At 41.4% G+C, this 12,916-nt stretch overlaps 1 protein-coding gene across 1 annotated transcript in view; it reads left to right on the forward strand.

The window, feature by feature from the left end:
- KIF15 (kinesin family member 15) overlaps positions 1-6,869 on the forward strand; it is a 33,083-nt gene extending 26,214 nt beyond the window's left edge. The window contains exons 28-35 of the mRNA XM_064417374.1: positions 897-995; positions 1,164-1,328; positions 1,787-1,893; positions 3,764-3,836; positions 4,439-4,476; positions 5,314-5,479; positions 5,821-5,952; positions 6,213-6,869. Of these exons, the coding sequence (XP_064273444.1) occupies positions 897-995; positions 1,164-1,328; positions 1,787-1,893; positions 3,764-3,836; positions 4,439-4,476; positions 5,314-5,479; positions 5,821-5,952; positions 6,213-6,293 (861 nt within the window). The 3' untranslated portion in view covers positions 6,294-6,869. The remainder of the gene's footprint in view (positions 1-896; positions 996-1,163; positions 1,329-1,786; positions 1,894-3,763; positions 3,837-4,438; positions 4,477-5,313; positions 5,480-5,820; positions 5,953-6,212) is intronic.
- Positions 6,870-12,916: the final 6,047 nt, after the last annotated feature.

Raw genomic sequence — 12,916 nt, forward strand, 5'->3', positions numbered from 1 at the left:
GTTTCACTTGTCATTTTAGAACATCTGGTACATAGTCCTCTTGGTGAAGAGAAATGCTCCTTCTTGTAAAAGGAAAGTAGTAGCTCAAAAACTTCTGAACAAAGATTAGGTAACTTAAAATGTTTTGGAACAGTTTTCTAGAGATCACAAAAATGTGTACTTTGATAGCAGAGTAAAATTATCAGTACCTGTAAGAGCAGAGCAACCTCAGGTTAGCAGCAGTGTAACCTAGGGGATTACCTTTTCCTCTGCTTAACACTTATCCACAAATGGTATCATTATGCAATACAGATAACTGTTGAGCTCTGTAAATTATGCAGTGGTTTGGAGCTGCTGCAGACTAAATAGCTATGTTAAACCTTTGTTCTAATTTTAGCTCTAGTTGTCACAACTATCACAGTGCTAAGTAATATATTTGTGTTGGCAAAGACTCTAATAAGTTATTTTTTGGAAGAGGAGTTCTTTTGTCAGGTTACCATATTCTCTTGGGGAAACTGATCAAATCTATATCACTAAAATCTTTGTATCAAGTCATGTTTTGACCAGTAATGTTTGTCAACCAAGATCATAATAGCTTTTTTCTGTGTTAGCACACCCTTTGAAAGGTAAATTGTGTTATCAAGGCAAGAAAATCAAATACTAACAAAAACAAAAATCAGATGAACTACAAAGTAGTTAGATGGATAGATGCTTTTTAAAAATGCTTGTTGCATACAACTATTGAAAGTTTAACAGTGATTGACTAAATACAGAAGAGTTATGTAAGTGAAGTCTTTGTTAATCTAAAATAACTTGTGGTGTACCTAAGATTCCTCAAAACATAGATCTGAGTGCTATTTTGTTTCCTATTTTATGTGTGTTATGAGCTACTTTAATTCTTCCTGTGTTTCTAATAGTTAGACAAAATGACAGAGGAACTGGAGAACAGGAAAAGTGAATATGAACTGAAAATGAAGCAAATAGATTGCTTTGTGGACTCATCTTCATTTCCTCAGGTATGGCATTTGAGAGAAACATCTTCACATAGTTTGTAATATCAATTATTGTCTGCCAGAAATTTATTAATTTATGTCTCCAATGAAATATTAAAATATGTAATTAATACATAGGTAAAACAGTCCTTTACTAATAATTTATCTGGTTTGGTTTTTTTCACTTGCCAGTATCCTAAAACTCCTCCTAATTTTGATGTGAATTTGGCCAAGCTTTTGGAAACTCATGAGCAAGAAATAGCTGATCGAAGGGCCTCTGCAATAAATCTGGAGCACCTTGTGCATGAACTGAATGAAGAACGAAGAGCAAAAAATGATGAAATTCTAAGGCTGAAGGTACTATGGGTACTCTGCTGGCAGCTTGTAAGGTCAAAATGAGACAGACTGCAGAGTTCAGGTTTTTTAGTGGGCTCTTCTTAGTAGTATGTCCTTAAAGCAGGAAGGCAGTTTTTGGTTTTCTCTCTGCCAAGGCTGGGAACAAGTGGTGACAATGCAATGTCTATAAATCTCATTTTCCCAAGGACTGTGCTGTTTTGTGTTCATGAATGTCAAATGGTAACATCATTTTTGCTGCTGAAACAGTTCTCAATATTTTCTGCTGAAACTATTCTCAATAAAGTTTCTAATGCAACTGTAGATGGAAGGGTGATGCAGATATTTGCCAGAGAACCATGGCTGTTTTCTGAGAAATATTTTTTGTCTTCTATTTTACTCAAAAACATGTTCAACTAGAAATGAAAACAGGAATTGCAATTTGGTCTTCAAATAAAATGTTTTGAATTTCACTTGCTTAGGAACAATTACATGAGTTGGAGAACTTGCGTCTGGAAATGCAGATATTGGTGGAGAACAACAGGAGTTTACAGAGCCTTGTAGAAGCTCAAAGACCAAGCAAGAACAGGTAAAGTAAAATAAAACACAAAAAAATCTCTTAACTTGAAATAATTAAGATAAAATTTACAGGTTTTGTTTGAAGTACAGTCTTACATTGTTTGCCTGTTTAGAGATTGACTCAAGCTTTTCTATGAAGATTATTTACTGGCTTGTAAACTTTATAACCCTGAAATCACCAGTTCTTAAATGCAACAAAGTTTTATAACAGGAATGGAAACAATGTAAAATCATTATCTGCATAGTAATTCCTGGGTATTATATATCACTGTGTCACTTGTGTAGTTATGGATCCAATAGGTAAGGAATGTCCAAATAAATGCAACAGAAGTTTCAATATAGATATAAATGGAATTTTAAAGCCTCCAGTGTACAATTAGCCTTTGGTCTATTAAAACCACAACTCCTGTCAACTAAAAGGAGCAGGGAATTCTTAGCGCTTATCCAAATTATATTCCGAAGTCCCGAGTCAGGAATCCAACAAGTGAGGAACATAAAAGTAATGCTTTTATTGTGGAAAAATTTGGTCTAGAAAACCTACATGAACTGTGAAAAGCAAAGCCACAGAATCCATTGTTTCATGGCAATGTAACCATGGTTGCATGACTGATTTCGGTTTCAATTCACAACACAATTTCAAATGTCTACTTTTGCAAACTTAAGCAGAAAGCCTTAGAAACTCCATCATTGTTCAGTAACCTACCTGATCTATTCACAAGATTAAGTTACTGAAAACGGTGGTTTTATTGTAATATGATGCAATTATAAAACTCTTAACCAATTAACTTTTTCCCATATGGCACACTACAAGTGAGTTATTTTAGTTGTATGTATTTTCTTATTTCTGTCCAATGTCATGTTGATTAAAAATGACCAAAATAAAAATTAGTGAAGTCTTTTGAATACAAGAAGCTTTTACCTTAACTTGGCAAGACCACTAAGCAGTGGTCTTGTAGCTAGTCTTTGTGCAGTCTCCATTCACATGAACACTGTGGAATAATAAAATATGCACTTCCATCTCAAAGGTGCTGATGTACTTTAACCCCAGCCAGCAGCCAAGCCCCACACAGCCACTCACTCCCCCAGCAGTGGGATCAGGGAGAGAATCAGAAGAGCAAAACCCAGAAAACTCCTGGGTTGAGATCAAGGCAGTTTAATAGCGAAAGCAAAAGCTGTCCATGCAAAGCAAATCGAGGGATTCACTCGCTGTTTCCCATGGGCAGGCAGGTGTTCAGCCAGCTCCAGGAGAGCAGGGCCCCATCACACACAACGGTGACTTGGGAAGACAAACACCATCACTCCAAACATCCCCTCTTCCTCCTTTTCCCCCCACTTCATTGTGCACTGAGCATGATGTCACATGGTCTGCAATGTCCCTTTGGTTGGTTTGGGTCTCCTGTCCTGGCTGTGTCTCCTCCCAGCCTCCCACGCAACCCCAGCTTCCCAGCCAGTGTGGCAGTATGGAAGGCAGGAAAAGCCTTGGCTGTGTGCAAGCCCTGCTCAGCAATAAGAAACAGATCTCTACATTATCAACCCTGTGTTCAGCACAAATCCAAAACACAGCCTCGTAATGGTCGCTGTGAAGATGATGAATTCTACCCCAGCCAAAACCAGCACAGCTGTCTAACAAGCATAAGTTGCATATCTATTACATTTGTAATTGTTTCCATTAAAACATTAGTTTCTTTATACTCTGATGAAAGAAAATGTGTTTAGAAGTTTAAACCCTTCCAGAGTTTTTTAATGATGTTCAGTATTTTGAGTATGAACATGTGTGAAAACAACTGCACATACTTACTGGTTTAATCTGGATAACATGTTTTTACAACTGGTTTCCTCCATTTGTGAGAAACTTTTTTTCTCATTCTTGAATTTGATAGTGATCAGAAGCATCCTGATGTTCAGTACCTTAAAGAGAAAGAGGAAGAGATTGCTGAAGAGCGACTTGCCAAGGTATGTTATCCTTCTCATGTCAGTTGCCGTTGACCTGCTGTGAAGTATTAATGTTGGTTTTTCTGTTGGTTTGCTTTGATTTTTTTTTTTGTCTTCAAAACAAACACCAATTTCTAGTGAATTCTAACAGGCACAGCCTGAGACTTGGCTCTTAGGATTTCTATATTGGCCTGACACCAGTGAACTGCGTGTCAGGTTGCACAATTAGGAAAAACAGATCCAGATTGCTAAATCTGACTCATCCCCAGGGTTGGAAAGTGAAGATTGTGTCACTTGCTAATGTCAGAGCTCTGTTAAAGGGAAGTTAATGTCACAGCAGAGGTTTCCATGGATGTCCCAGACAGAAGAAACCCATTAGAGCTGTGCTGTATGTGTGTGGGCAGAGAGACACTGCTGTGGGTCAGCTGTGCTGGCATGAAATGGGAAATAAGTGCCTACAGCAAAGAGATGAACTTAAAGCCAATATTAGAGATGTGAACTACTAGGTAGCAGGATGATCTGGAATGAGATATGTAGAATCAATTAAGTGACATATTTTTAAACATAAATATATGTGTATATTAAACGTTAAGGCTGCATCTAATGTTTTTGAACTTTTCCAGAATAAAGCAGTGGAAGAAATGCTGAAAATCAAAGCAGAGTAAGTCTAACTATTGTTCCTTGAACTGGAAACTAGTATTAAACTAATTAATAACAGAAAAAAAGATACATTTAAGCAATAGAAGTCCAAGACCTGAAATGACAAAAGGCATAATTTGGATGTATTTACACTTCTGCAAGATACCTTGAGTTCTTACTCTTTCTCATCAGTAGGTGGTAGTAGCACCTATTACTACATAGCATTATATCGGGTCAATACTTTAATGGGTAGAACCAGAAAAACTTAATTGGAAGGGATGTTTTTAATTGTTTAAAGTTATTTATATGCAGTGAATTGTAATCTCATTCCTTTTCAAATTGAATTGAAATACTGTTCATTTCTTTATTGATATTGCAAAGATTTTATAATTTTAAACATCATGTAATTATGTGGTTTTTATATTTGTTTCAATTTCTGTGGTTCAGCTTGAAAAATGAATTTTTTTTCAAAAAAGCCACAGACAAACAAGCATTTTATAAAGGGAACCTGTAGAGCACTGGGTTTAGCATTCCTTAGGTGAATTAATTCAAAGTGTTCTTGTAGATGAAGCTTCTGTTTTCAATCATGAGTGGAGTTGTATATCCTGGATTGCAAACACCACGGTTCCCAAAGAGAAGAGCAGCTCCAAAACACTGCCTAGTTGATAGTCTCAAATACAAGAACTGTGAAGCAGAATGAAATTTTTCCTTTCTTTAGCACTAAATTCTAAGGGAAATACAATATCTCAAAATAATGCTTTTAAAGGAGCCTCCCTCCATGTCCAAGACTGACTGAGGAATTCAGTTGTATGACGTTTTTGTTGGTTTTTAATGTTTTATGATTCTTTTATATTGGCAGATTAGAAGAGACCAAAAATATCCTCAGAATCCAAGAGAAAAGCTGTCGTGAAATGACTCTGGAGATGGAACGAACAAGGACTTTGGAGCTCAAAGCATTTAATGAGAAAGAAGAAATTAGATCAAAACTGGAGGAAGCATATGAAGAAAGAGACAGGACTGAAAAGGTTACATATACATAATTTTTGTCATCTTCACAGAAGAATCTTATTTAGCAGAAGTGGTTTGTTGTGCAGTTTGGCTTTATTTGTGATGTTCTGTGCACTAGTGAAAGTCTGGATACAGAAATGACTTAGTGGTACAGACCAAATGGTGCTCTTTTTTTGCCTTTTAGAGGGATCTAACATAGTGTCTAAGGAAACATAAGACAAACCTATTTGCAGAGTGAAGCAACTCTTGCATCATACTTTACAACAAACTTGAATGTTAGTATGTTAGCTCTAAGAAGGTATTGCTTCTGAAAAGAGAGGCTACTGCTAAGAGGTACACAATGTATTTATTATTACAGGAAATAAAATTGCTGAGGAAGCAAGTTCACTCGCTTGCTGAGGAGAATGGGAAATTACTTGGTCATCAAAACCTAAACCAGAAGATTCAGTATCTTGTGAAACTGAAGAAAGATTATGCTAAACTTACAGAGGTAAGTTTCAGAGTAGATTACAGATGGAGTAATGGCCTGACACAGCAAAGAACTAAGTAAGCTTTGAGCATGAAGACTCAAATTTCTGCTCTTCTGTTGGAGAGGAACAGAGATACCTTTGATCTCCATTTTACTTCTTCAAGTATATAGTGCATAAAACACTTGAACAACTGCAGATACTGCTTTTGTAAAAATACAAAAAAAAAGAAAATGATTTTTTTTTTTCCTTAATATATTCATGTTTTTTCTCTGTTTTACAGGAGACTGAAAAACTACGAGTTGAAAACACTTTTTTGAAAGAATCAAAAAAATGTGACGTTTGTAGACATAACCAGCGGTAGTGACAAATAAAACTGCAGAGCCATATTTTTACAGTGTACAGAATAAGCAAAAGTCAGTTGTCAACTTTGACTTTTGCTGTGGTTCTGGAATAATCAAGTATTCTAGTCTATAGATTTTTTGCTGGTAATAACTCTTAAGTGAAGATTGTTATTCCAGCTCTGTGGGCAGCTTTCAATGAAATTTTAACACCTTTTTGTAATTTTTTTAAAACCTGATTTTGTATAGATGCTGGGTAGATGCTTCCTTGAAACTTTTGTACCTTGAGAAGGAAAAGCTTTCTTCCTGGGAACACCTGGATTTTTGTCTCCTTTTGTACTTTTATTCAGGATCCTGCCACTTCTGAAATGCTACATTTTCCATCAGAGCCAAAATTAAAAAAGCACAATTTCTTTGTGTTTGTTTCTTTAGTTAAGCATAGAATGATTTTCCTGGGTTGCTTAAAAATAATTTTCATATTAAACTTTGGTCAATAAAGTATAAATGTGAATTTAGTAACAGGCTTGTAAATAGTACTATAAATACATTTTTTGTTTCTGTTTTTTCTTTATTTGAAAATAAAATGCTTTTCAAACATTTTTTTCTGTTAGTATAGACTTAAAGCTCTGTATTAGCACTGTAGGAAATTCTGAGGTTTTTGCAACCATTTTGTTGTCAAAGAAGTGAAAAATGTTAGCAAAGAAGATGTGAAAATATGCAGAACATTTTATAGGAGTACAGCATAAGTTCATTTAATCACACTTGAAGATTTATTGTAAATAACTGAAATGCTTATTAGTGGAACACAAAATGTTGATTTCTACAGCAATATCCAAGTAGAGGTTTTTTATTGCCTCTACTCCTATTGCTCTGTTTTCTGGCTAATTTATGCAATACTAGTTTTGACCACAACCACTGGGGCAAAAGGGAATAAAGAGGAAAGATGTGTCTGGTAAATGGTAGAATATATCTAATGATTTACTACATTATTTGGCTATGGGAAAGAAGAATTTCCACCACCTTACCTATTTTAAGCTGCAGATTTGTTTCCACTTGAAATGTGATGTGGAGAAATAAAAAGCTGACATTAAAGGTGTGAAAAGCTTGTTTTTAAAAGTTAAATCATAATAAAATGGTTATAACAATAGTAATATAATTAGAGTAATAAAATTTGAACAATTGAGATTACGACAATATGAGACAATAAAAACAAAGAGATATGGATGTCCGGGTACCTTTTTTCTGGGCAACACAAGCCAGAAAAAAGGACCCTTAAAAATAATCACCTTGTTGCATATTCATACACCTCATACATCATGCATAAATTCCATTCAAACACAGGACTTTGTCTGGTCATGGTCAGCTTCTTCCTCTGAATCCTAATGCCATCTGAGCAAGGCGGGAAGAAGTTAGTGTTCTGCTGATAAGGGAGCAATAAATCCTCTTTCTCTGAAAGATTTAGGTGTCCCGTGGCTGCTATCTGGTGCGAGTCCTTTCTTTTAAAAAAAATATCATACATAGCATACTTTAACATTACATAGCATATTTTAACATTGTTATAGCCTAAAACTATATTTAACACACTATTTAAGGAAATTAATACAGCATAACTTTCTAACATAACGCATTCAATATTCATTTTAATATTTGCAAAAAGCCAATGATAAAATATGCATTTTTCACAAAGGGAAGATGTGTTGGGGTGTGCATAGAGGTCAGGACTGGCACGGCTGAGGAGCAGACAGGCCAAGAGGCATTCATCAAGGATCCTTTTATTTGTGACAGCCATGTTCTAGTTTACGAGTATTTCTTTCCTGTCTGTTTGTGGACGATCTTCACGTTGGCACAGGTTTCTGCCCTTTTTCTGTGCTGTACATGGCCGTTGTCCCACAGCCCCGTGCTTCCCCGTTCGTGTCGATGAAGCCTTTGCCCAGCAGCGCGCTCTGCCCACGCGTCCTTCCCTGGCTGCCCGCCCGGGGCCCGCCCGCGCGGGGCGGCGCTGGCGCTGCGCGGGCCGGGCCGAGCCGAGCCGGGCCGGGCCGGGCCATGCGGGCGGGGGCCGGGGCGGCGGCGGCGGCGGCCGCGGGGGGCCTGGGGGCGGTGGCGGCCGCCGCGGCGAAGCTGGCGCTGGGCTCGGGCGGCGAGGCGGCCGGCGGCCCGGTAAGGAGGCAGCAGGCGGTGCTGGGCGCCGGGGCTTGCGGCGGTGGAGGGGAAGGAGCGCGCTGCTTCTTCCTCCGGCGCTCCCAGGAGCTGCCCTGGATTTGCAGGGAAGGGGGGCGGTCTCGGCGGGCGGAGCCGTGACTCAGCCCAGGGGAGCCCGGCCTTGCGGGGCTGGCTGAGGCGCGGTGCCGACGTAAACAGCGCGGGGAGCGCGGCGGGGCTGCCGCGTGTGGGGAGAGCGGGCGTGGGGCGGGAATGCCCCGAACCGAGCCCAGCTCTGGGAGCTCGTTTCCACGCCTTCCACGTCAGTGTTATTTTAAGCAGGATGTTAGTATGACTGAGCATCAAACGCTTGTTCTCAGCCCACTGTTTTGCTGATAGCAGCGCCCTTCTCCCTTTTATTCTATCTCTGCTCGGCCCTGAGCAGAGCAGAGAGGTGCAGCCCTTGATTTCCTCTCTGCTTCTCTTTGGGTGTTCGTTGGTGATGATCTTTATCTCGGTCGTGTTTCACAAACCTCCGTGTGCTTGGGGTTACACGGCGCTGCTGGCCCTTCACCTCAGTGTCCTTACCTCCAGGAGTGACCTCTGGCACAGGGGGAGATGGACACCGGGCTGGGTGTGAGTGGGGACAGGAGGAAGGCAGCATCCTAAAAGCACTAATTGTATCCCAAAAGCACTAAATGTATCCCAAAAGCACTTTGGGGAGATTAATTTAGGCATAGGTTGTTACTCACATGGCAAATGTAAAAAAGGGAGCCCATAAGGGAAACTAGATCTGAAACAAATCCAACCTTGCACAAGGGGGGAAAAAAAAAGAGTAATTGACCTGTGTGATTATTAGAGAGAGTTTAAAAGGCAAAAACTCAGTACCTGCCAAGCCTGTTGATCCCTTCTGAGATCTCAGAAATGAGAAATTAAAAAATCCTGATACTCTTCACTCTGCCCAAAAAACCCCAAATTATGCTCTGTACTCAGAGAATGGCAGAGCGTGGAATTACTGGAAATGCTGACAGCATCTTTTCTGAGTATTTTTCTGTGTTGAAATTTATAAAAATATTGCCCATTTGTTTGGGGGCGGGTGTGGGGGAAGGTTGGTACTTCTTTTTTTTTTTTTAATGTGCTATGACAAAGTATCATGTCATTGATGTGAATGTGTGAATGTTGCCAGAAGGTCAAGAGAGATTATCCCTCCCCTCTGCTCAGCCCCAGTGAGGCCCCACCTGGAGTTTTGGGTTGAGTTCTGAGCTCTCCACTGTGCAAAAAGAGATGGAGCTACTGGAGAGTCCAGCAAAGGCTCATAAAGATGATGAAGGGGTCAGAGCATCTTTTTTGTGAGGAGAGGCTGAAAGAGCTGGGACTGTTCCTCCTGGAGACGAGAAGGTTCAGGAGGATCTTTTCAATGTGTAGAATTGAATACCTGCAGGGAGGGTGCACAAAGGATGGAGCCAGGCTCATTCCAGTGGCGAATTCCAGTCCTTGTTATCCCAGTAACAAGACCAGAGGCAAAGGACACTTTTTTTGTACTGAAATGGGCAGTTCCCTCTGAACATCCAGAAACTGTGAGGGTGACCAGGCACTGGCCCAGGTTGCCCAGGGGTGTGGTAGAGCCTCCGTCCTTGGACATACTCATACACTGTCCGGACATGGACCTGAGCAATGTGCTGGAGTGATGAGGTTGGACCAGATGAACCCCGGAGATCCCTTTCAACCTCTGCCATGCTGTGTTTCTGTGACTGTTTCTTTTTTATGGGCAGATGGGTTTATTTTGGTTTTTAGGTCCACTCCAGGTGACAGTTATTAATTAAATTAATCAGCTTAACTGTAAAACTAGCCAAGTTTTATGTAAATGCCGTAATCTTCCAAGTAATTAAATTGCATGGGACTGTAGATACATAAGTATTTCAGTGCACTCATGTGGCAAAGGCATTTCTGCAGAGCAGCCACGAGGTGACAGAAATTCCAGGGTTTTTGTGTTGGGGGAAGAGCTATAGAAATAAGTGGAACAGCCGCCATCACTTGTGCAGTGCGGAGCACGGCAGCAAAAAGTGTATTGACACTTCTAAGAGCTGATGGTGCAGGGTAGCAGGATACTCATGGCACCACAGGGATGAATTTCCTGGCCACAAGGATGTGTTGTGGTGGCCCAGCCTGAGAGCAGACTGACCAGGAAGGGTCATTGCACTTGAACAAAAGTTATTCTTTGCTTTCTCCGCTCCCCTGCCAATCTTCATCTAAAATTACTTCTGCCACTTCAGGAGTGATTCTGGATTATCTGAAATGTACACTGAAATTAATCTTTGCTTAGAAAAGCAATCAGAACAGTAATCCTTGACTCATTGGGGTGGCTCAGCTGAGCCCTTAGCAGGGGAGGAATTTATCTCCCTCCTTCCTTGTGGGGAACACATGGGGATGTTCCTATCTCTCTGTCTGCGTACCATTGCGATGACCACTCTGCTGGCCTGGGCACAGAGAAACTTGACCTTTCTCTGATAAGCTTTCCTTCTAGGCATGTGCCACCTGCAGCTGGTTTCCCTGGCCCTGCATTAGGAGATCAGAAGAAGCCATGGGTTCTGGGTCACTTTTGAAGGCGGCATAGTTGCTGTGATGGTAGGAGCCAGCTTTGCTTCACCACCAATAGTCTCAGACTAGCTCAAGTCTGGCAAGATCTCTGGAGGTCTCTAGTCCAGCCTTTGTTACACATGATGTTCTCCAGTTAAGTTTTAAATACTTAGAAGGTCAGAGAACCCATGACCTCGGTTCCAATGCTTGATCACCTTTGCTTTCCCTCGTAATGGATGTCATTTGTTCCATACTTCACTTGTTGCCTCTTGTCATATCCTAATGGACCTTGGAGAAGAGCCTGGGCTCCATCCCTCTACCCCCTTGGGCTAATGGATGAAGGCAGTAAGAAGATTTCTTAAGGTTTTTTTTTACCTCAGCAGCATGGTGTCTTTCTGGTTCAGAAATACACTGGAGTTAGATGAAACACAGACAATTGTTTTGCCCTCTCATCCCTGCTCCCAAGTCTGCTTACTCACTAGAGGTGTGTGGATGTACATAGCTCCCTGAGGAAAGTAAAACTGCCAGGTCATACAGACAGAGAGTGAAACTGAGAGGCAAACCCCATCCTGTGGTGAGCCCTAACACAGCAGAAGTTTTCTTCCTCAGAGGAGCACTAGTAGCTGGACTGGTTGTCCCTCTTACCCATCCACACAGGGTTTGCCAGGGTGTCAGTGGGAAAACAAAGTGATTCACTGATGGGAATCATTCTGAATCTTTACTGTTGCCCTGATCAATTGCAAAAGTTGGTGACCTTTGCCACAAGTGGGGCAAAATAAGGCCACACACCTGCACCATCCCTCACTGGGGTGGGATTAGCCTCGGAGAGCTAGTGCCAGCCATCAAGCATGGATTTGCTTTGTGTTGTTTTCCTTTTAACTTTGTACTTGCCATATCACTCCCTTCAGAAAACTGTGGGCTTCCCCACTGCTTCCAATTAGTAAGTTCTTCTTCTGAGTGGGAGCCATTGGTGGATGCCATTGATTTGGGCAGCTGGCAGGAGGACACTGCAGCCATTCCCACAGGGCAGGTGCCACCTCTGAGCTGTACTTGTTGGTGGCATTTCTGCATTTCTGTCTGCCTCAAGATGGATCCCCCCAGGGGCTGAAAGTTGGCAGGCTACGAAGCTGTGATTGCTACGGGCATAGACTTGTCACTGTGAGAGTTGTGATCTGCCTCCCTGTGATCTCCCTTGGTGTCTTCACATCAACTACATGGTACCCAGGGGCTGGGGAGATGGTCTCAGCTGTCTAAACTAGGAAGGGGTGGGGGGCACTGTGAATGGTGCTGGATTTTCAGGTGCAACTGTGCCCTTTTTTCAGACTGAGGCAGTTACACATCTGGTCAGGTTGTCTAAGGAGGGAGATCTTTCTTGAGACCCTTGAATTCAGAATTGGTTTTATTGCTACTAAATACTAGAGCAGAGACCCCGTCAGTAAACTTCCCTACTCCAGTGAGTGTGCAAAACAAGGCACGAAGCCACTCAGCTCACTCTTTCCTCCCAGAGATCCTGCTCTACCCTCCCTGCAGTAGTAGGGCAGGCCAGGTCCTGGGAGCTGGTAAGGACCAGTGCTTTGGGACCACCCAGCTCTTAGCTCACATTCACAGTTGGGTTCTGGAGCACACACAGTGCCAGCGTGTACATCTCTGGTGTTTGTCAGACTGAATTTGACCCTTTTCCATACATCAAGTGATAAGTGAAAAGCATTTATCAGTGTTGTGTGTGGCATAACTTGGTGAACTGGAGAGCTTTCTGCAGGTTGGCTTCTGGCATGGCAGCTGCTGCACATTATCCCAGCACTTCTCAGGTTGTAATGTGAGGCTGGGCTTGCAGCAGGAATGGCAGGCTCACAGTCTGTCCAGAGCTGTTTCCTTGTTTCCATTTCCTTCTGTGATTTAATATATTCATCTTCATGAAATACTAGCT

This window comes from Passer domesticus, chromosome 1 (genome assembly GCF_036417665.1).
Source record: "Passer domesticus isolate bPasDom1 chromosome 1, bPasDom1.hap1, whole genome shotgun sequence".
Taxonomy (NCBI): Eukaryota; Metazoa; Chordata; class Aves; order Passeriformes; family Passeridae; genus Passer; species Passer domesticus.